At 44.8% G+C, this 22,495-nt stretch overlaps 1 protein-coding gene across 14 annotated transcripts in view; it reads right to left on the bottom strand.

The window, feature by feature from the left end:
- Window positions 1-7,250: 7,250 nt before the first annotated feature.
- Window positions 7,251-22,495, bottom strand: part of GRIA1 (glutamate ionotropic receptor AMPA type subunit 1) — a 289,089-nt gene continuing 273,844 nt past the window's right edge. For 12 of the 14 annotated variants that reach the window (XM_008518178.2, XM_008518177.2, XM_070569170.1 and 9 more), the window contains exons 15-16: window positions 17,817-17,951; window positions 7,251-9,942 (exon numbers count right to left, since the gene is read on the bottom strand). In XM_008518178.2, the coding sequence (XP_008516400.1) occupies window positions 9,742-9,942; window positions 17,817-17,951 (336 nt within the window). In that variant the 3' untranslated portion in view covers window positions 7,251-9,741. The remainder of the gene's footprint in view (window positions 9,943-17,816; window positions 17,952-22,495) is intronic. The other 2 variants (XM_070569172.1, XM_070569171.1) reach the window with 1 other exon arrangement.

A 22,495-nucleotide genomic window follows, 5' to 3' on the forward strand; every position in this document is an offset into this window, starting at 1 on the left:
GGAGAGTAGGAGCAGCTCCCCAAAGGAAGGGGAGGTTGGCCAGGTTGCCAAAACCCACAGATGTCTCCTACCAGTACTGCACTCATTTCTTTCTAACGGTTTTCCAATTGCTGAGAACTTAGTTTTTATTTCATTGCTAAATGGTTTCTAAGTAGTTCGTTAAGCTGATTACTCAATCAAATTAAATTAACAACGTCTTTTTTTTACCTTCCTAAATGAGTTTGTGTGTGAAGACAGGACCTCTAGGTTACAACCCATTTTTTAAAAGAAAACCTGAAATGATATTTTTCCTCATCATAGTTTCAAGACAAGATGAAGAAAATGATAATGAACTATTTTATTTATTTAAAATATCTAGATAATTAAAGTTTTTTAAAATCATTTTTTTCTCCCTGGAATTATTTAGATAACTGCTTAATCTTCCACTTCAAGCTCCAGTTACATCCAAACTCAGGCCTCTCTGCTGAATAACCAATTTCTGTCTCTTCATGACTACCTTTTAGGTAGGTAATTAAAACAAGGGCTTCCTAGTTGTAAAATTATGACATTTGCCTTCAATATCCTCTACTTTTCCATTCTGAATTCTTTGCTTACCTCCCTGTGTGCCTACCCTGGCCTTCAAGTGCCTCTTCACTCTTCCTGTCAAAAGCTATCATCAAGAAAACACCTTGGAACACATATTTAAATCCAGTTCGAACTTGCCAGATATTCTTGCCTAACAAGAGCCTTTACAAAGAGACGGAACAACTTTTTGGAATAAAAGTCTTTGTCCTGGATGAGGAATTTTGGGGATATAGTAAATATCACCAAAATGCTTTTGGTTGGGGGAAAATGTAGTCATGGTCCTGAAATCCCACCCTCTAAGCATTTGCCTGCCTGATTTAGATTTGAGACTAGTCTTGATTACAGATTTTAGCTGCTTCAGTCCAAAATCCTCCCCCAGACTGTGGTCCAGTTTATCCAGATACACTTAACAAGCTCTGCAGAGCTAGAAAAAATGCCAGATATTGAGTTTCAGGGTTGTTTGAGTGTGAGAAGTTCTCTTTACTGCGTGCAAAGTACCCTGGACTTTGAGCCAGGACAGCTAGCTTCCTGCTAGTCTTAGTTTCACCAGAAACTTAAGTGACCCTAGGCAAGTCACTTACTCTCTAGGGCCTCAAGTTCACTTATGTATAAGATATAATTGGAGATGATGATTAGTTGATTTCTAAGGTCTCTACCAACGCTTATGAACTTTTCTGAGTCTCATTCATTTATGTAACACATTCATCCAGTGGAAATGCAATTCTCTCTCCCCAGGATATGTGAGCATGAAATCAGACAGTGTATGTAAAATGCCCAGCACAGAGCAGGTGTTCAACAAACGGCAGTGGTAATACTTATCATCATTAATTATTGTACCACCTAGTTCCTGTAACTTGGTACTTGTGGACTGATTTGGTGTGTTGTTTTCTTGGTTGGTAATAGCAGCCTTACTGTGGCAACAGTCCAAATACGTACATGTATATAGAGAGAGTCCTTACATACATCCAAGGATCCCCTGTGCTACATACAAGACACTGTTATCAACGTTTCCCATGGACTAAAAAGCCTACCTTCCTTCAGGAATTGAGGAGAAGGTTTTACCACAGCACGGATGATGAATAGGTTGCAAAGAAGCTGTTCTTCCTCATCCTGTGCTTGTGACTTGATCTATGACTCCATCACGGCTCCCTTTTACTGAGTACAGACTGGGCCCAAATCCTTCTCATCACAGTGTCTTTGGTGGTACAACACCCATTGGTGCCCACTGACTCCTTCTCGGGTGACTTCCTTGCATAGTCAAACAAGTGCCATCCATGGGAGGCAGGTCTCTCCCCTTCTGGAGGTGTCCTTCTGGGGCTTTTTACTGAAAATTCTCACGAGGACAGCTGGCTTCCTGTGGTCTGCTGTGGGAATTCCTCTGTTGTAGGAATACACAAATTCTAGGTGGCTAAAGTTTTGCTTCTACCTCTGAGCCTCAGTTTGCTCAGGTATGAAATTGGGATGATAATTCTGCCTCACAAGGTTATTGCCTGAGGATTAAATGAGAGGACGGTGTAAAGTACCTGGCACAGAGCCTGGCACATAGCAGACGCCTAAAATTTATCAATTTCTTGCTAAATTCAATACACGATATCTAAATGGATTTCTCAGCCCCACCCCCACAAATTTTTGACTCCCTAGTTCATGATGGATTAACAGCTCCCCAAGCCCAGTCCAGTCTTCTCTTCACTGCCCTCCTTGGCCAGTGTGGTGCCAACTACATTGGGTACTTGCCCTTTCCCAAACAGGCCCTGCCTTCATGCCCTGGCTTGTTCTGTTTCCCCTTCTTTGAAGGCTTCCCTTCTGTCTCTGGCTGTGTAATGCCTACATAGCCTCAAGGCAACACACAAATGTCATCACCTCCTTTCTTTCTTTCCTCAGGCAGAAATGATCTCTGCCTCCTTTAGACACCAAACAGCATTTCAGCTCTACCTCTGTCATTCATCAAGTCAACAAATATTGATTGAGGATCTATTATGTACCAGGCATTGTGCTGAGACAGTCAAGGTCCCTGGTTTTCGAAAGCATATTCTAGATGAGAACAGGCAGACAATAAGCAAGGAAACAAGATATTATTAGGTGGTGATGAGTAATGTGAGCGTGAGTGACTTCAGAGCTAGTCTGAATAGAGTAGAGAAGGACGCCTGTTCTGGGGAGATGGCATTTTGAGCTAAGACGTGGATGATGAGGAGCTAGTCTCACAAGGATCTGGGTGAAGAAGGTTTCAAGCCAAGGAAGCAGCGGGTGCAAGGGCCTTGAGATGGAAGTGAGCATGGCATGTTTGAGGAACACCACAAAAGCTGGGGTAGTTGGAAAACAGTGATCACGGGGAAAGGGTATGGAATGTTATCTCTTCAGAGTCCCCTTTTTAGAGGCTGGGCACAAGGTGATGAGGGGCATATGGCCAAGCACTTTGCCTTTTTTCCATCCGCCTTCGACCTTGTGTTATACTCAGTGCTGTTTATGTGTCTTATTTTTCCTTCCTGACCGTCAACTCTATGAGAGACAGGACTAGCACTTATTTGTCTCCTTATTCCCCATGACATCTACCTGTGGACATGGTGCTCATCACCTATGTTTGTTAGAAGGAAGAGGGTATATTCTGAGATAAAACAAAGCTTATCCAGTCTTTTGGGGGGTGGATAGGGCTCACCTGTTGGTCTCTCAACTGGTTGTGGCTGCAGAACCACCTGCAGAAAGATAGTGGGCAGAGAGTAAACGACTGCTGTGGGCAGAGCCCCCTGCTATCTCCTGAGCAACAGGGCCAACAGCTTGTGACTGACTGAGTCCTCAGCCTTGGCTTCTCCGGCCTGTCTATATTTATACTGTGGGCCAAACTCTTCTGACCTCAGCTTACTTCCCTAAACTCAGCTTCTTTGTTGCCTAAATTCATGTAATTCTTCATTTTCTCTGATGGTTCACATGACTTGGATCCTTGCCCTTTTCCTGTTCAGCCTTGTCTTGCCATCATCCACGTCCCAACATGCTGTTGGGATGCTGTAATTATATAAGACACGGTTTCTCAACCTCGGCACTGTTGACATTTGGGGCTGGATCATTCCTTGTTGCGGGACGCTACCCTGTGTGTTGTAGCATGTTTAGCAGCATCCCTGGGGCTCTACCCACTAAATTCCAGTAGCACCCTCTACCCTCAGTTGTGGCAACAAAAGATATCCCTAGACATTGCCAAATGCTCCAGGGGAGGCACAAAATCGCCTCTGGTTGAGAACTATTGACAGAAGGCTACAACGAAGAGGAAACTTAGAGATCAATTAGATTAATTCCCCTTCTCTCATTTCACAAATGAGGTCACTAAGGGCCAGAGTAAGGAAATGAGTTGCACAAGGTCACACTGAAAATTGGCAGTGACGTAGGCAATAGACTTCATATCTTTCAATCTTAGTCCACTGCTTTTTCTTAGTGTGATGCAATCTCCTTAGGAAGTGGTTAAATAAAGTGGAAAGGTAATGACTTTGGAGAGAGACAGGCTTGGACAGGAATCTAGGCCAAGTCATTGGTTGGTTGCGTGACCTTGGGTTCTGAAGCTCTCTGAGCTTCCATTTCCTCTTACGTAAAATGGGGGTGATAAATCCCCACCTTGCAGGATTGTTTTGAGGACTAAATGAGATGTATGTGAAGCCCTAGCATCTTGCCTGGTATGCAGTTAATGCGAGCAAATGCTGGTTCCCTCCTCCCTTGTAGTGCTATAAAAATGGCAAGCATGGTATGGAGAAGAAGTTGGAGCTGTTACCAGTAGGGCTCAGAGTGCCCATGGAAGATGAGGCGGATAGGCGATGCTTTCCGGTAGACTATGTTAAGAATGCAGGCAGTGGGATTTTGTGTCTATAATGGAAACAGCCAAGTAGTTTTCCAGTTTGGAAAATAACTGGCTGTGGCTGTGTTGAAGTCTGACTCACTTGACAAAGTTGTTCCCTGCCCTCTCCCCCAACCCTTGCCTGAGGAGATATCTCTGATGATTATATCTTATCTCGAATGTCCTGTGTCTCTCTTCTCCCAGCAAAATGTTGTTATTACAAACATGCCTGGAGCGTAAAGGAGCATTAGAGGCCAAGTTGGGTCTGTATCTTTTCCTTCTTTTGGGTCAGATGAATATAACGGCATTTTCTCCCTTGGAACCATGGAGATTTGCCATCAGGTAACCTGGGTTCTGGTGTTGGTCAAATACCCCTAATATAGTGCTTTGTGATTTTTGAAGAAGGTTTTATGAGCATTTTCTTTGATCCCAGGATGGCCCAATTGTAGTGGTTCTTAATCCTGGCTGCACGTAATGATCACATGAGAGTTCGAAACAAAACAACAACAAAACGACAACTGCGCCTGCTCTCAGAAAAATTATATTTGGAGATGCATCTTGGGCATTGGTGATTTTGTTTAAAGTTTTCTAGGTGATTCAATGTGCAGTTAGGGTTGAAAATCACTGCCTGTTTTGACACCTAACATCCCATTTCTTTGATGAGGAAAATGAGGCTCAGGGTAGTTAATTTTCTTGTCCAAGTTTATAAGAAAGGTAAAGGAGGAGTCAGGTTCTGTGAACCCTTATCTACTGGCCTTTCCTCTATAGAACATTGCTTCTCTACTCATATTGTGACTTGGGAAAGCAGCTTCTTACTTAAGAATCTCAGTTTTCTTATCTGTAAAGTGGGATAATAATGGACCTCCATAGACATTCTTTCCGAGAGAGAACATTAGCATCTGGTAAGGAAGGACTTGCCATCTAGTCTCTTAATTAGGATGGTCCCATAATTAGGATAAGTTAAGTTGATTTTTGACATTATTTCAGTGAAAGATATTCATGCTTATTTCTGTAGAGCCTTGCTGACCCTCTGTTAGTACATAGCAGAGTGTTACCGGTCAGGTAACCTGAATAGGGCTTTAAAAATGCAAGAAAAGCAAGGAATTAGAGGGTATGTATTTCAACTTTCACACCTGCAGCATCTCCTTGACAGGAGTTTGTCCCAACTCCAGGGGTAGTCTACTGCTACTCTGGGGATACTTTGACCACTAGGGACTCTTTTCTTTAGTTGGACCTAAGTCCATTGCCCTGTAACCCCCAGAACTAATCCTGGTCTTGTCCACACAGAAAGGTAGCTCCATTTCCCCAGGACAACCCTAAGGACCCTTCCCCAGGCTGAATCAACTGTTCTGCAGGGGACCTGCTTTCCAGTCCCCTCCCCAACCTGCTTGCTTCTCCCTAGCCTGGGTCTGTTTTAAAGGAGCTAAAAGGGACTCTCTTCTCTTGTCTCCTTTTTGAAGTCCTGTCTGGATTACTAATCTCTCATGCCCCAAAAGGGTAGGCTGGCTTTCCCAAGGGTGTGGCAAGTATAGCTTTACACATTCTGTTTTCAGTTACTCTGGCATAACAGGAAGGTAGACAACCGCTCACCTGTTATTGTCCTGGCCACCAGGCATCATGGCCTGCTTAACAGAGAGATGGGGAATATAAAGCCTTTGGATTCAAGCAGACCCGGTTCAAATCCTGGCTCTGTCACTTACAGGACTGTAAGCAAGTTATGCCATCTCTTTAAATCCGTGTTCCTCATCTGTAAGGCCCTACATTAGAGGGTCATTGTCATGATGTAGAAGGTATAGAGTGTGCTTAACATAGTAAGTGCTCAATACATGGTAACCTGTGCTCTTCTAGCCATTAAGATAATTATCCCAACTGTTTGATAGCAAGATGATAGAGACCAGTTTTCTCCATGCATCAGCTTGTGTTGTGTCTCTTCATTCAGAGGCACCCTAGATGCTCAAGGTGACTGCCAGTGGGTACAAACAATGACTGGAGCTTCACACAAGTCCACTAGCTTCTCTCCCTTCCCCTAGCACTTTTCTTCTATGGTAGTTGCTGCCTGATATGCCACTGTTAGAGCTTCATTTATTTTAGACCTCTGACCACTGTTAATTCGCAAAGTCCCTTGGTAAAGAAGACACTTAAAGCTGTTCCCAATCATCAGTATCTAAGTGTCAGTGTGTCATCCTTTACAGAAAGCCCATCCTGCTTGAGCAAAAGAAAACCTTTCAGGCAAGAATGAGGGTCCTGTGATCTGAGGACCAAGATTATCTATTTATAAGCTCAGTCTAGATTTGGTTTTGGTTGTGACTCTGCGCAGACACAGATCCACCTAGACTCCAGTTTGGGGGTGTCTGGGAGACATTCCCTGTGAGCCCTCCACTTCCATAGAGGTGCTGTGGCCACGGAAAACCAAAACCTGCTCCTTACACAATAGAAACTGCGGCCTTGAAAACCAAATACCGCTCCTTGTCTTTTTTTGCTAGCCTATTTGGATGAGTCACTCACAATGATCTAGTTCATCTAAAATGACTTGTTTGAGAGCTGTTTCTGAGTCAGGTATGGTGGTCACCATTAAAAATGTGCTGGACTTAGGCTCGGCAATAAGGAAGTAACATAACCTCTAGAGCTCTGGCTTCAGAAATGGCACAAAAATGGAATGGACAAATATGAAAAGTAGATAATGGATCCACAGTGATTTAATTCTCGGTGATATTTTCATTTTATGCAAATGCAAAAAGAAAAAAAAAAAACCTGGCTACTTGAAAGGAAAACAGGAACCAAAAAAATATTTAGTGTTCGATCAAGCAAAAATCCTTTCACACATATGCTAAGAGAGTTCAAACAAATGTAGATGTTAAATAAAAAGCCCAGGTACCAAAGAGCAAAATTTAATGAAAGCCAGAACTGTTAAGTATGGATTCCCATTGAGAAAAATGTCAATCTCTTTCAGAGTTTTCCCATTGCTCTATTTTTAAGAAAAGTGTAGTAAAAATACATAATACAAGTTAACTTTTTTTCTTGCTTTTGTTTTCCCCGTCATTCCTCCGTTGATGGAAAGCATCTTCCACTGGAGTCTTGGACCCCCACATAGCATAGACCCTCATTTCTAGCATAGATGGTCTCTCCCTATCAGATCATGTTACGGGTGCACTCAGTGGCTGGAGAGGCCTCTTACCAGGCTAAAGGCAAAAGGTCTTTGAAGCATGTCAATGGTAGAGGGTTATTTCCACCTCATCCGAAATGCAGACTCCCTAATGGCGGGTCATATCGGATTCTGCAGGGGTAGGCTAAGGGCTAAGAAAAATCTGGCGTGAGGGCAGGGGCTGGTAAGGACATCAGCTGGCAGTAGTGGAAACTGAAAATCCATCTTGAGGATCCTGCTTCATGTACCATGTCCACATTGACATGTGAGAGACTGAACAATAACACTTGAGTTAAAAGGGCGAAGAGTCTGATTCAGGGATGGTTCTTTGCTATGGCTGATAAAAGGAGAATGAGAGAGACATAGAGATGGTGGGAGTCCGCTGAGAGAATCCATAAATGAAGCCAATCGTGCTGCACCTACTCATAGTTAGATTCCAAAACCTTTAGTTTGTCAATTGCTAATGATAACCCCTAGCAGAGAAGACTGGATAGAAGTAGGGGGTAAGGAAACAAGCTAGAATATGGTTATCAATAAAAGCTAATGACACATGGCACACACTGAATCATGCACCTAGGAGAGTGGCTGCTGGAGAGCTGGAAGCCAATTGCACCAAGAATGAGAGTTGGGATCTCCAAGTAAGCTATGTGCCAGGAACTCCCCCTCCTAACCAAAGTTGCAGTCAACCTGGCCTTCTCTCCATGAACCCTGCCACTTCTCCAGTCTTGCTTTAGTTCAGATTGATAGTCAGAATCATGGGCTTATTGATTCTGGTCACTGGAATACAACATCCCCATTCTGTTTTAGCCAGGGGGAAGGCCAGCCTTCTTGGGTTAGAAGTCGGGGTCAGTGATCTTAAGGTCCCCCAATGTCATTATCAACTTAATCCATCTCCCTTACTTCTTCAAATAATACGGCCTTGGGCATTTTACTTTCTAGACGACAGAATGCTATCTGGCCACATGCTAGAACAACATTTTTATGTAGACACAAAACCCAAGTTCTGCAGGTCAGCAAAACCCTAAGCTTCATATTTGGTCTCTCAAACTTAGGACAGGGCACACCATAGAAGGATCTATTGCTTGTGGGCTTCGATGAGTCTTCCTCTTCCAAAATTCTTCCATCACCTTTCTTTCACACTTAGCTTGCATACCATTTTCCCCCATATGAGAGGCTCCAAAGAGAAAGTCTACTCCACAATGGGGTTCCTGCTCAGATGTTAAGCAAATGAAAAATGAGAATCATGAGCCGTATCTCCCTAGCTGTCAGCTGTTCCCAAGGCCCTACTCGGTTTAGGAGACCTGTTGCCCTTTAGCCACCAGAGTGCCTTTGGGCTTGAGCATAGTCAGAAGGACATACTTCTCAGGGATGAGGCTGACTCTGTGAAGAAATACACCATTCCGCCTCAGGCCTTTGGGATGGCTCTTACACGTTAAAGGAAGCTTTATCTAAGCCTCCAGCAATAACTTCATGGGTCCTCCTTTGACTGCACATCTGCCTTTGCCCTCTCTGCCACCCTCAGTGTGAGTTGCTTTTTACATCCATTCCCAGCTAAACCAGTGTTTAGGCAGTGCCCCATCTGGGGAAGGCAGCTCACTCCTCCAACAACATCCATCTCCATCCATGGCTTGGGGCTGAGGAGTGGAGGGTAACTTGGAGAGCTCCCGTGGAGAATTACTTTGAAGGTTGCTTTTTTTCCTTTTGCTTGCTTGTAAGGTGGAATGAATCTTGAATCTCCAATTTGGAAACTGAAGAGGGATGGGTAGGGAGTTGAGAATTAGAAGTAAGGAGAGGGAAGGGGCCTAACAGAACCTGCAAACCATGGATATTAGTAAGAAAAAAAATATTGCGCACATTTGGACACATTAACAACCAAATCAAAAGAAAATAGTACAGTTTCCTCATTAGTGTTCCAGTGACTCCATTTTCAGAGACACAAGCTCTGTTAGACAGGGTTATTCTCCCCTTATTGCAGTACAGTGTTATCATCCTCACTTAGCAAACGAAAAAGGGTGAAAGAACATTAAAAAAGGAAAAGGGATAGCAAAATGGTTTTTCAATTCTTCAGGAAAATCTGTTGAGTCATCCTCCTTGTGGTCATGGCGGTTGGTGGTGGTTGCGTTTCATTTTGTTGTTGTTTTTGGCACTGAAGGGTTTGGGATGGGGCTGGGGGAGCCTGAGCCTGCTCCCCAAGGGGTCTCCATCTGTTCCACTGCTCCAGTTATAATCCTGTGGCTCCCAAGGGCATCCCTGAACTGTGGCTCATGCAGGGAATAGATTGCATGGATTTGGGGAAGTCGTGGCTGACCACTCGGCCATTCTCTCCACTACCGCCACCGCTGGCTCCTGCCCCACTGTTCCGGGGGAGTGTCGACGTCCGTATGGCTTCGTTGATGGATTGCTGTGGGATCAAACAGAAACCCTTTTCAGGAGGACCGGGGGTTCTTCCCCGGGTCCTTGGCAATGATTGGCAAGGAGAATGAATCAACACTGGACTTAAAATGCCACCCCAACTCTTTTCCCCATCCAACTCCTTTCCTAATCTATAATTCTAATCTTGACTTCCCATGAACTCACAAAACTGTTGTGTGGCTCTAGACAAATCCGATCCCCTCTCTGGACCTCATGCTCTCTCTGTTTAATGAGGTGTACCAGACTGGGTTATCTCTAAAATCCTTTCCGATTCTTATATGCTGTGATTTCCAAAGGTGTTACATTGCCATGGTGGTGCTGATGATAATAAATGTAGCAAAATGACCAAATGGAAAAGCTCTGGAATGGGGCTTAGGAAACTTGCATTTCAATTCTGGTTCTGACATCAACCTGTATGACCCTGTATGTATCTCCTTACCTCTCTGGACCTTTTAAATCGCCACGTTTGTGAAATGTGATTATCTATGCATCTACCGACTTATTAGAAAGAATGGTGCTACTGCATGAAAAATGATTTGAAATGTTAAAAAGTAATTGAGAGTGTGTTATTGTTGGATCAAAATTAAAAACTGTCTATGATTTACTTCAGGAAAAGTGCTGTCCTACCTTTAGCAGCATGTTAAGGGAATGTAGGACTTGTTGAGTAATATAATGGGCAAAATGTAACTGGAACAGGGCATTGCTGAAGAAAATGAGAATACATCCCAAAGATTATTTTCTGTGTGTCAACTGCTTCCCATCAGCACGTATAACCTGCACTTCTCATTGACACATCAGATCAGTGCTACTAAGCTTGTGATTTCTAGAATGTTAGAATTCTACATATGACAAGCATTCCAACAATCACCCCAGGATCAGATGAATTAGGCGGGATGTTCAAGACCACAATCTGGGATTAGAACCGTATCCTATTAGACAAGAGGAAGGGTTCTGTTCTGAGTTCCTTTGGAGAAAGAAACTTTATGACAAGAAATCCAAACCCTTATCTCTTCCTGTCACTTCTGACTTCCCATTAAGAGATGCTCATAGAATTTTTGAGGTGGGGCTTGGTTTCTTGGTGGGAGTTAAACAAAGGAGAAGAATTGTCTATGAGTTGGAGGTTTCTTTCTCTAAGACAAACCCTACTCATCCTTCAAGGCTCATTCTGTTCTCACCTCCTTCTTGAAGCCATCCTAGACCGTACTAGCAAGTGCTGGCCCCCCTCACCCCAGGACTCATATGTTTTGCATTCTCTTGTAATGGCTCTGTTTCAGGTATGTAGGATTTGTCTTCTTTCAGAGAGCTAGCTGTCTGGAGAAGGGCAAGGGCCATGTCTTCTCAATCCTTAGCTATCTCCCAGAGTGTCCAGCAGGTACTTTGATGCACAGTAGATATTCTTGAATTTGTCTGAGAAAAACCAACCACATAGGATCCTTCTTAAAAAGTCTATGGCTTTCTCCTTTGTGTATTACCATGGTTCTAGTGATCAGAGAAGTCAGTCAGCCTGCCGTGGCCAGACAGACGTGAACAGGGCAGCTTTCTGATAGACAATGCTGGGAGTCTCCTCTTATTATTGGCAATTCTGACAGTGCTTTTAAATGTTCTTTCTTGTTGAAATCCATGATTCAGACAGATTTGCCCTATATGATGCTCCACCCACACTCGTTCTGTCTCTGCCTCAAACCCCTGGAGTTAATCTTTCTACACTCTGCCTTGGTTGTCCTCCTCTGAAGAAGAAGTGTGACCTGGATTGCATTCTTCTGAGTCAAGGCCAAATAAATATCACTGTGATGCTCTACGGGGGAAACGCAAAGTGAACACATGAAGAATTAATGGTCATTCTCACCTAAAGAATGTTGAAAAGAAAACAACTTTTTATTTGTGTGGTGTGAATTGTGGAAACTTCCATAGATTAGCTTGGAATGTCTATCTCCTATGATTTTTCTCTGCCAAATCCCTTTAATTAAAAAAATGTTTAAAGTTCACACAGATCACCTTGGTCTTTGTTTCTCAAAAGATCTCACATGTTCCTATAACATTCCATTGAAGTTGGTGGTACTTGATGAATTTATCTTAAAGGAGAAGATTGGTGGCTCAGTTGACATTGATGCCTATCAAAGTGTGAGGTACCTTAGCCAGGCATGTAACTAAAACCCTCCAAGGTCATGCCATTAAGAACTTGTTTTCAAGGAAGCTGAGGGCTTCCCAGAGGTCAATGACTCCATACTCCTATTGATAGTGTGTACTGCCTGCTTACTGGCTTCCTTTCTAATACATTTATGGGCTCTCAGGAGAGGAGATGAATAGAGTCAAAACTTTGGAGCAGAAAGCAATGCTAAAAATGACTATAACACTAGTTTTCAAACTTGACTGCATGCTGGAATCACCTGGGCAGTTTTGGGAAAAAACACTGATGCATGAGATCTACCCTCTGAGCTGTTGACTTAATAGGTGTGGTGTGTGGCCTGGACATCTGGAGTTTTAAAAATATCCCAGGTGATTCTAATATGCAAGCAAGATCTAAATACACTGATCTAATTTATTTGATCCACTTTACAGAGAAACGACTTATGACTGACTTACTTAAGGTTACAGTTATGTGATCTAGTGCCAAAGCGGATGACCTTCAGTTCTTCCCATCCCCTGTAGCTAAGCTGTCATAGGCTGATGTCATTCCTACCCTTGCCTCTGGGACATGTGGTTCTCCCTTGTCCATCCTTGACATACCAGCCATTTTTAAAGTTCTTCCTTAGAGTAGTTGTTTTGAAATTAACACTCAGGGAGAAAAGGGTGAGTAGAAAGTCCAACCTCGAAGTCTCCTAAGTTGGCTCTTCAGAGATTCGTTTCTCTAACAGTGATTACAGCCTACATTCTCAGCCACTTATTTTTCTAGAAAAGTCTGCCCAGCCTCTGCACATCATAGAACACCCTAATAAAAGCTCAAACCTCATTAGTGACCTCATCCTAGCATACGTGCTAAGGGCCAGAGTGGCCACCTGCTGCAGAGGATGCACCCTCTGTATTACCAAGTCCCTCAGCTGCTCATTAATTCTGGGGAAATGTGCAAAGCCTCAATTGCTGTGGCTTAAACACGGCCCATGCTGGCACAGCCACATACAATTATGAAAGGTCAGTGGCTCTCCTGGTGGTGGGCGTGGCTGGGGATTATTTTCCTTTGGGAGCAAAGTGGTGAATAATAAAGATCCTGGTTGTCCTTAATATCAGCTAAAGACTCAGGTTTCGGTCTGTTTGCCTAGGCAGAGGGGAAGATCTGAGGATCCTAGACTTCATTCAGTTTGGATATTGTTGCTACTATATGACAATTTGAATTATGCTCAACTGTTGCAGTTGTCTGACGTCCCTCTCTGAGTCCCCAGCTCTCACATGTTCTCCTCTTCGCTCTGTCTTCCTGTGCTCTACCCTCCCTGGCCTGCTTTCCATCTCTGGGCAAGAGTTGTGGTCTTAGGTCTCTGACACTTGTGCATCCTTTGCTGGCAGCTCTCTTCCCCTTGTTAATTCCTTTCGTACTTCCAGTCTGTTAAGCATCACTGTCTCAGCAAAGCCTCTCTGACCTGCCCCTGCCCCCATTCCCTGACTAGGACTTGACAGCACCAGGCAGTTTTCTTCATAACCCTCTTTGCAAACATGTAAGTGTTTGCTTATTTTCTGTCTTCTCCATCAAACTCTCCCTTTCCTGAGAACATGAGCTGTGTCTGCTTTGTTTTTGACTGTATCCCCAGTGCTGGGCAATGCCTAACATACAACGGTGCTCAGTGTGTTTTTGTGGAATGCCTGCAGAGTGTCTTCCCACTGTCCCTATGACACTTGCCGTGTGTCCTGCTCATGTGACACATTGAAGGGGAAAGGGATGCAACAATGCATAGGCAAAGGATTACATTCCATGGATGGCCTCAACAACCGGATCAGGAAAACCTACGAATAAGGGCTGCATCTTACTTGGTTGTGAGCTGTGGCTGGGGCTTGAGAGGACACAGAGAAAGTGCTCAGAATTATCTGTTGCTATGTGGTTGGGGTGTGAGAGAGAAATTTAGAAGTGGCTTGGCCAGCACCAAGAACTCAGGCTTTGCAGAGGTCGTGTAGAACAGGAGTCTAATTCCTGTTCCTCCAGCTCCTAGCTTGTGTGACCTTCCTAGGACACGCTACTTAGCTTCTCTGAGCCCCTATTTCTTCATTTGTAGGGTTGCACTCATAGCACCTTACAGGGTTTGTGAAAATGTATATAAAGCACTTTAAATGTGGAAATTACTAAAAAGATGTCTTTCCTTCTTCCCTTCCTTTCTTCTCTCTCTCTCCTTCCCTTCTTTCCCTTTTCTGCCTCGCCTCCTCTCTTCCTTCTCTATTCCATGCAGAGTGGGGAAGGACTCCTTGAACACTGTTGAGAAACAGGACGCTGGGCCTCAACTAGGTTTAGGGGCTCAAGGCCTTAAGAGTTGGCCAAATACTGTAATCAAGGAAAGAAATGAGGGAAGTTCTCACCAAAGGCTCTTGTCACCATCAGTGTGGGCTCTGTGTGAGGTTGGAGGCTGCACTTCTGCAAAGAGCTAATTGCCTTTGAAGAAGACAAAGTACAGAACAGTAAAGAGATCTGCAAAGCTGGAAAGTCTGAGAGGCAAGCAGAGTGTGTTCCTCTTATTTCCTTTGGATAAGAGAGAAGTTGATGGAGCTTTGAAAATTAAGGGCCAGATTGATTAAAAAGATAGTAGAAGTATTTTTTCTGCTGTTAGAAGATTAAAAATTCTATTAGGAGCCTCGGTGAGTTAGGCAGAAGTCATGCCAACCAATGGAATTAATTATAGAAGATTGTGGTAGAAGAACTTGAATGAATGATTCCAAGAGATCCTGATGTTGGTTGCTGAGAAATTCAACATCTTCTTTGTAAAGGGAAGGGTGAGAATATTTCCAAGAAGTTATGGCATGACTCAGTGGACTTTTCTAAGGATTTTTGTCGTAACCTGAATGTTGTGACTTCAGTGGTGAAGGTCAACACTTTCCCAGTTTTAAGAAGATACCAGTCTTTAGCCACCCTGGTACCACCACCTGGCACTGACCATGATTAGTGGGAGTCATGGAAGTGCTGGAAGTCCAGAAGGGTTCCTCCTTGGTGGATGCCTGGTCTCATTAGATTGTATGAGCAAAAAAATGGGACCAAAACCATGTTGGATGTTGTTTGTGCTTCCAGCCTGGGTGGTTTCGGTGGTTGTATTTGCTTAAACTAATAGCAGCTCCCTCCCATGCCTCACCTTATCCTCTAAGAGATGTTTTCTTCTGGTTACAATTCCACATTAATTTTACTAATACCCTATGTGTGCAGGATGTTCAAAGAGAAATCAGACACAGCTTCTTACCTTAAGGAATTCAAACTATATAGCTCAACAAACCTAGGACATGTAAATGGGGGCAATAAAAGGAAAGTCTTAAGAAGGTCCTAGCTGGCCACTAATAATAAGAGGAAATATTATTGGGAATGCTAATTATCATTGTTATTATTTATTGAGGGCTTGCTATGGGCAAGGCATTTTGCCAAGCCCTGTATATCCATTTTTAAAATATAATCCTCACAACAATTTCATGATGTATGTATTACCACTAGCCCCATTTTAAAGAAAATGAGGATCAGAGAGCTGTTGAAACTTGTCTAAGATGACACAGTTTACAAAGAGTCTCCAGAGCCCGTGTAGACCACTACACTGCATTGTCTCTTAGGGGAGCGGCGAGAGGGCACTCCTGAGGTGGGTCCCTGGTTTGGGTGCTGGTCGATGGGAAGGTTTTGGGGGAGGTAGTAAAGGTTGCATCTCACTTAGCTCTTCTCTTATTCCCCTCTTTGCCTCTGGAGTGGCCTTTCCTTACTTTGGAGGGTAAGATAGGAGAGTCTTTAGGCTTACGTTTTAGATGGAACACGCAGAGGAAGCTTTGTTTAGGTTCTAGGAGAACTCATTGTATCCAGTTAAGCTCCTTGGAGGTCTACACTGGGTTTCAGGTCTGGGGCTCATGCGTTTGCTGTACTTTGTCCCTTCTCAGTGGAGCTGGTGGTGAGTGAGCTGGTCAAGGGTGGGATTGAAGTGTTCCTGAGTCTCCTGGCCAAATACCATCACACTGCATCCCTTAATTTTTCCTTGTTATTATATTTTAGGGAAGTTGCCTTTTAAATGGACTCTATGGGACAGGAAGGTGGGGAGAGGGATTGGCCTGCATGAAGGCACATGGGTGGGAAGCAGGAGGTGGGAGGCTGAGTAGGGAGTATGTAAGGAGAGCAGATTGCCTGGGAGGGGAAAGTAGGCTGGAGCCATGATGTGGAAATTCTGAATGCCAGGACAGAAGGCCTTCCTCCCCCGACTCCCACTCTCTGTGTACACAACTGAAGACAGAGTTTCCAAACAGGGGAAGCAAAATGTCCAGCAAAGACTTCTCCAAGAGTGACCCTGGAGGTGTATGTAGGGCTGATGGCCCATGGCAGGGAGGGGCGGGGCAGGAGGCTATGGTCATGATGAGCTTGGGAGCAATCGCACGTTGGAAAATGGGCTTCTAGGGCACATTCTAGGAGAGCGAATCCTGCCAATGAGTCTTCTTAGTGTAGTCAAGCCACAGCAACAGCCTAGGGTACATTGCTCAGAGTGACTACCTTCTCCCCATTGCTATTGTTTTGAAACTTTCTTGTTCTTCCTCTTAATGTCTGCCTATTCCCGGAAACCTTCTCAATTTCTCCCTCCTCTATATTCCTATAGGCCTTCCCATCTGTACCACAGGTTGCTTCACTGAATGACTTTTCTGTGCCATTCTTTGTTGAAGGTGCCAATGGTCATAGATTGCGTCTCAGTCCTCTCTGCCTCCTCAGGATGTCTTGGTCACAGATTGCGTCTCAGTCCTCTCTGCCTCCTCAGGATGTCTTGGTCACAGATTGCGTCTCAGTCCTCTCTGCCTCCTCAGGATGTCTTGCTCACGGGGGTGCTCACATGATTACTACTTCCATAAATATTTCCTTATTGAAGCTAAATGATGAAATGGGAGGGGACTTGAAGGTCACTTAATCCAAACTCCCTTTGGATACTTGAACCTATATCCCTGCCAAGAGTTATTCAGCCTCTACTTGTATACCTCCAGTGACAGGGTGCTTAGTACTTATTGGGATAGTCCTTCCCACTTTTGGGTAGTTCTGAAAGAAAAGTAGATCCACTTATTGTGTTAACATCTGTTCCGCATAGCTTTAGTCATTAGTTCTTATTGTACACTTTGGGATTCCACAGAACTAGTCTGTTTTCTTTCCTGCCTGAAAAGTCTTCATACTTTTATAGATAGCTCTCACATCCTCCATAATTTTTTTTTTCCAGTTAGTTGCCCTTAGCTATATTTGGTATGGTTTGGGATTGTCTAATGAATCTGCTTATCCTTCACTGTGCATGATACTCTTTGTCAAAGTCCATCTTACAATATTTGGCTAAGAAGAGACTTAATTCACCAAGCATGGCAAGATCATCTATTTTGCTGAGGTAGACACCTCCTCCCTTACTTGTGGAGCTACACTCCTGTTAATGCAACCTCAGAGAGAATCTGCCTCTGTGTCAATCACTCTTGCCTCACACTATGTTGTCTGTCACTTAAACCCCTAACTTTTAATCTCACGACCCCATCACTGGCTGATGCAGTTCTTTGCTCGTGCCTTATGTTATACCTGACACACCTCATCTTCCTTCTTTTCTCACAGCTGCCTCTTTCCCTGCCACTTTTCCTCAGAACGGCTTTCTGCCCCCTGCCTCAGGCTGACCTCAACCTCCTGTCACTCCCCACCCTTTCTAGTAAAGGGACTCCCAGGAAACCCAGCTGTGTCACAGAACAGGTTGGGAAAAAGGCCTGGGAAGACGAGGCCACCTTCATCCGCTTGGATTCACTACGGGATTTGTAGCAGAACTCGATTAAGGCAACCAGCATGGCTAGGCCCAGTCCTCCGATCAGGATGTAGAACACGCCCGCCACATTGCTGAGGCTGAGAGCGCTTGTCTTGTCCTAGGAAGAGGAGGAGGGAGGGGAGGGGGAAAGAGCAAAGTGAGCCAGGAGGCTAGAGACCATCCAAGAAATAGCATTTTTACACACATACACTCAGCCCCATCACCCTCTTTAACATTCATAATAGTTGGAAAGGCTTTGTATTTATTGACAGAGTGTTAAACATTCCCCAAGAAAAAAACGTGTATGTGTGTGTGTGCGTAACAATTTTCCAAGCATCCCTGATTACGTTCAATTTATAATGACATTTTCTGCCCTCCTCATTGCCTGTTCTAAGGTGGGCGATGCCACAAGAAATTGAGGGCAACTTCTACCAAGATCTGCACCCTGGAGCTTACCCCATTCTCTCAGAAAACCGTATCCCTTCTTTTTCAGCTCAGTTCCTGTCCCCCATCCCCTCTGTTGCTCAGCAACGCATTGGCCTCCCTTCTCGTTTTTGTTCCTGAGTATTTTTCTGAGAGTTGTACTTAAAATGAACTTTCCCCTGGATGTGCATTTGATTTCAATTTAATAAGACAGTTATTGTACGTATAATAAAGACCAACCAATGGATGCCTTTAACTTACTGCTCTGAGTCCCCATTTAGGGAAAAAGAAAACTGGAGGCTGGGAATAGTACAAAGGCACTGAGATAGAAAAATGGCTCTATCAAGTCCTAATAATTATGCTTAATTGGTGTCATTTTTTCTGTTGGAGGTGCTCGCTAAGAAACACTGCGGGCAGCTCTGGTGGCTGAATTTAGAAATCTCTGTCGCCTGTAGTAAAAGATCTTGTGCTGGGTTTTGAGGGGCAGGGTCATGGAGCAGGTGCTTAATTTCTTGGGGCCTGGGGAGAGGGACCCACGTGCAGTAGGAGGAGGACAGAGCTCAGCTTGTGAAGCCTGAGAAAGGCCATCCATCTGGTGAGACCAGCCCCGAGTTCTGTCACCTCCATTGGGGTTCAAAAGTTGGGGAGCGAGTGACAACATCTTCCCAGGTGGTGAGAACCATCAAATGAAACTAGTTCTCATGGTAGGGGGAAATGGCTCAGGAAGAGGGGAAACGGCTCAGTCACATTCTTGACCCAGGTAAGGGACCATGTTAAAACCTTGGAAGACTCCTCATCCCCAAATGTCACAGTGGCTCTCCCACCTTCGTTTATATTGTTTACTCAAATGCAAGTTTCCCATTGAATTAAAATGAAATGCACGCTCAGCTGACACAGGCACAGCCATGGTTGGTTGGCTGGTGGCACTGGCTGGGCTATAGTTTTTACACCTCTCCATGTGTTCTTTTTCGGGTAGGGATGTAGGCAGGCCACACAAGGGGTGGACTCTTTTGCCTGAGCGACTCCTCAGACATCTGCCTATTAGAATCTGGGTGTGTGGAAAGGGATCTGTTACTGACCAAGTCAGTGGCCTCTGTCCTAGTTCTACTTGGTGCATTGTACAGGATTCAGCAGGGCTGAGGTTGGGGCCTGCAGCTGGCAAATAGCAGCCTGCTTTCCCTCCCCAGAAGCAGCCTCGGCTGGCAGAGCTATAGGATTATCTAAAGCACACCCCCTTGGTGGCTTCCTGTATTGCTAACGCAGATGGCTCTTGAATATGGGTTACACTTGGCAAGGCATATTCTGGCTTTGGAAGCAATGGAAATGATTATTCAAAGGGGGTAGAATTTCTCCTGCTCTGGTATAATGGCCTGATAAGGGAAATGTGCAAAAATGAGTTGGGTGCCTGGTTCAAGAATCAGCTGAACAAGTAAATTCCCACTTGGCGTGATTTTCCAGAACACTCAAAATGTTTCCTTGCTTGTTGTTCAGGAAGTCTGTAACTCTGCCTCTGGAGAGGAATTCTTTAGAGTCCTTGGAGGACCTAAAGTTAGCAGAAGTTCCTGTAAAACTCTTCTGTGTGGCCAGGGTAGGGGTGTGGTGGGGAGGCATCTTAACGTATTGTCAACTCACACCTTAGAAAAGAGTGGTTGACAGTGGTGCTCAGAGAGAGTGGGGAACAGGCCTGGAGGAAGGTGGTAGACAGGAAGGCTGAGAGCCAAGGAACAAGTCCCGCTGACTTCACAAGCTCATCAGCTTTTCAATAGCTGAAGTGCACTTTGTGTCCTTGGTCACCAAGGCTGTTTGTGTTTCCTTCCTCATGGTCTTTCCCAAGTTCACCTTGGTTGTGGGTTGCCTTCAAGGGTAAGGGAGTGGTAGGCATGTTTTTTTGGTACTATCTTCAAAAGACCCGAAGAGGGCATCTGCCTCCCTGGCTGGAGAAGGTGGACAAGATGGAGTGTTCACTTCTGGTATATCTGGGAAGGAAGTGGGGTCGGATCTGCATATAGAAGCGGGGGAAGGAGGCATAGTCTATGTCACTGCAGAAGGAAGAAGGTCCAGTGACTGCACATTGGATTATGTCTGGAGATGGAGAGCGTCCCTCACTTCTGAAGGAGGCCTCTGGCCCATGAAGATGGCAGGGTATGTGTGTGTGGGGATACATCCCATACAAGCAAAGAGGGCAGTCAGATGGTATGGGGACTGCCACTTGTTGCAGGACACATAGTGCCACTGAGCCTTCTTTATGTCAACACAATTGTACTAACAGGGATCAGGGAGGACCTCTAGAATAGAGGGGGCACCTGGGCCCTATCACCACCAATCACAGAAAGCAAACACAGATATAACACAACTGTCTGAATTTGGCATAACTTGACAGGGTGTGAAATGAAGGGCTGGTGTTGGTGTCTTCGCAGCCCACATAATTGAGGAATTTACATCTAGGCAAGGGTTTATGATTTCCCTTACGTGAGTCATTAGCTTTTGGATAGCGGCAAATTTAGTTTTTTCAAAGGAGGCCCAAGGCCACTGTCTTCTGTTCAGTTGCCACCTCTGCCTTTCTTGGACTCACTCTGTTGGAATATGATGGGGTGTTCTCGAGCAGGGACAAATATCCCTTTTATTTAAGGGTCAGAACTCTGATTCCTCCTCTGGCCTGCAGTGTCCATGTGAGAAGAGGCTTCCTAGTGGACTTGTGTACAAACAGCTGTGTTCATACTTCATGAGCAAGCCACATGCTTCCCAGCTATGCCCAGGGCAAGGGTGACCCAGAGTCTGAGTCTTCTGTGCACCCCTCTGGAAACCCCGTTCTCCTCCCCTCCCATAGCAGCCACACTCCCAAAAGCTGGCAGCTTGTTGGTGGGAGTGAAAAAGTCACAACTTGGCTCCCGCCAGGAGCAGGCAAAGAGAGTGACAGTACTGAGAAGAGTGACAGATGAAAAGAAAAACAAAAATTCCATCTTTCAGAATCGATAGGCTTGTTGTAATGGTGACGAGACCCGCCCTTCATCTGTTCCCCTTAGCCTGTTGTCTTGATTTGCCACCTCCCTCGTGTGGGAGGGAGATGTTTTCTTTTTCATATTTCTCCTTGCTCCTCCCACATAATGGGGGACTGTCCCAGACTCCCTCTGTGTTTCTGAGCCAACATCTCTTCCAAGAATGTGGGACTGGCTGAGTCTTTGTGAGGTTTGAGTCAGGCCTGAGACAAAGAGACTTGAAGCTTTTTTTATGGCAATAAGTAGAAAGTTTTAGGGAGAAGCCAAGGCCTCTGGCCATGAGACCGGTCCCCTCCATGGAGACAGACTCAGCCCCTCATCCAAGGCCTGTTGAATCTGGACCAAGCTTCAGGTTTCTCCAAATGCTTCCATTTCTTCCCGATAAGAGCGTGGACTCCTATAAAGCAAAGGCCGTAGCTTCTGCTCTTCTCTACATTCCACAGGAATTCCACACATTTTCTGATGTGTGTACAGCTGGAGTTTTGGGGGCTGCCTACAAGCCTTCCACATGCTGAATCTGTAACCTGACTTTGCCTTTCAGGCTGTGAGAAGAGGCTCACCCCTCTTCCATTTATTAGCCTTTCTGCTATAGTAGGCTTTCTTTTCAAAACTAGATTTTTGGCCTACAGATCATTTTCCTGAGCAGTTGGTCATTTCCAGGGAGTGGAGACTGAGGGGTTGGCTAGGCTCTCTCACTAGCCAGGACAAAAGTGGGGAAGCCATGGAGAGGTGGATTTGATTCAACTGAAGGGAGATTTTTCAAATCTATGGAGCTGTCCAAAGGTGGAATACCTTGCCATGGATAGTGCTGAGTACCCAAACGTGGATGTATTTAGGACAAGGTCAGCCAAGGCATTCAAGCACTGGACACAGAGCTGGACCAAGGGACTTTTGACACTCATGCCAATCCCAAGTGATTTGAGGCATCTAAGGAGTTCCTAGAGGGCCTGGGATCATGCCTTTTATAAATTCTCCCTAGAGACTAACGTCTTTAGGGGATACAAAAAAGGAACTCATGTTAATTGGCAACTTCTGCTGTTCCATTTCTAATCTAGGCCAGTTCCCTAGCCTGCATATTTTCCCCAAGAGCAACACAGGATGAGAATTGGCCCATTGTACTAATAATTGGCAAGGCAAATGCTGCAAAAGTGAGGCTTGTGGGGGTGGCTCTTCTCAGCAGTATGTGCTCAGGGACCAGCTGCTGTACAATGCACCACAGAACATCCTGTCTCAAAACAAGATT

Source organism: Equus przewalskii, chromosome 13 (genome assembly GCF_037783145.1).
Source record: "Equus przewalskii isolate Varuska chromosome 13, EquPr2, whole genome shotgun sequence".
Lineage (NCBI taxonomy): Eukaryota > Metazoa > Chordata > Mammalia > Perissodactyla > Equidae > Equus > Equus przewalskii.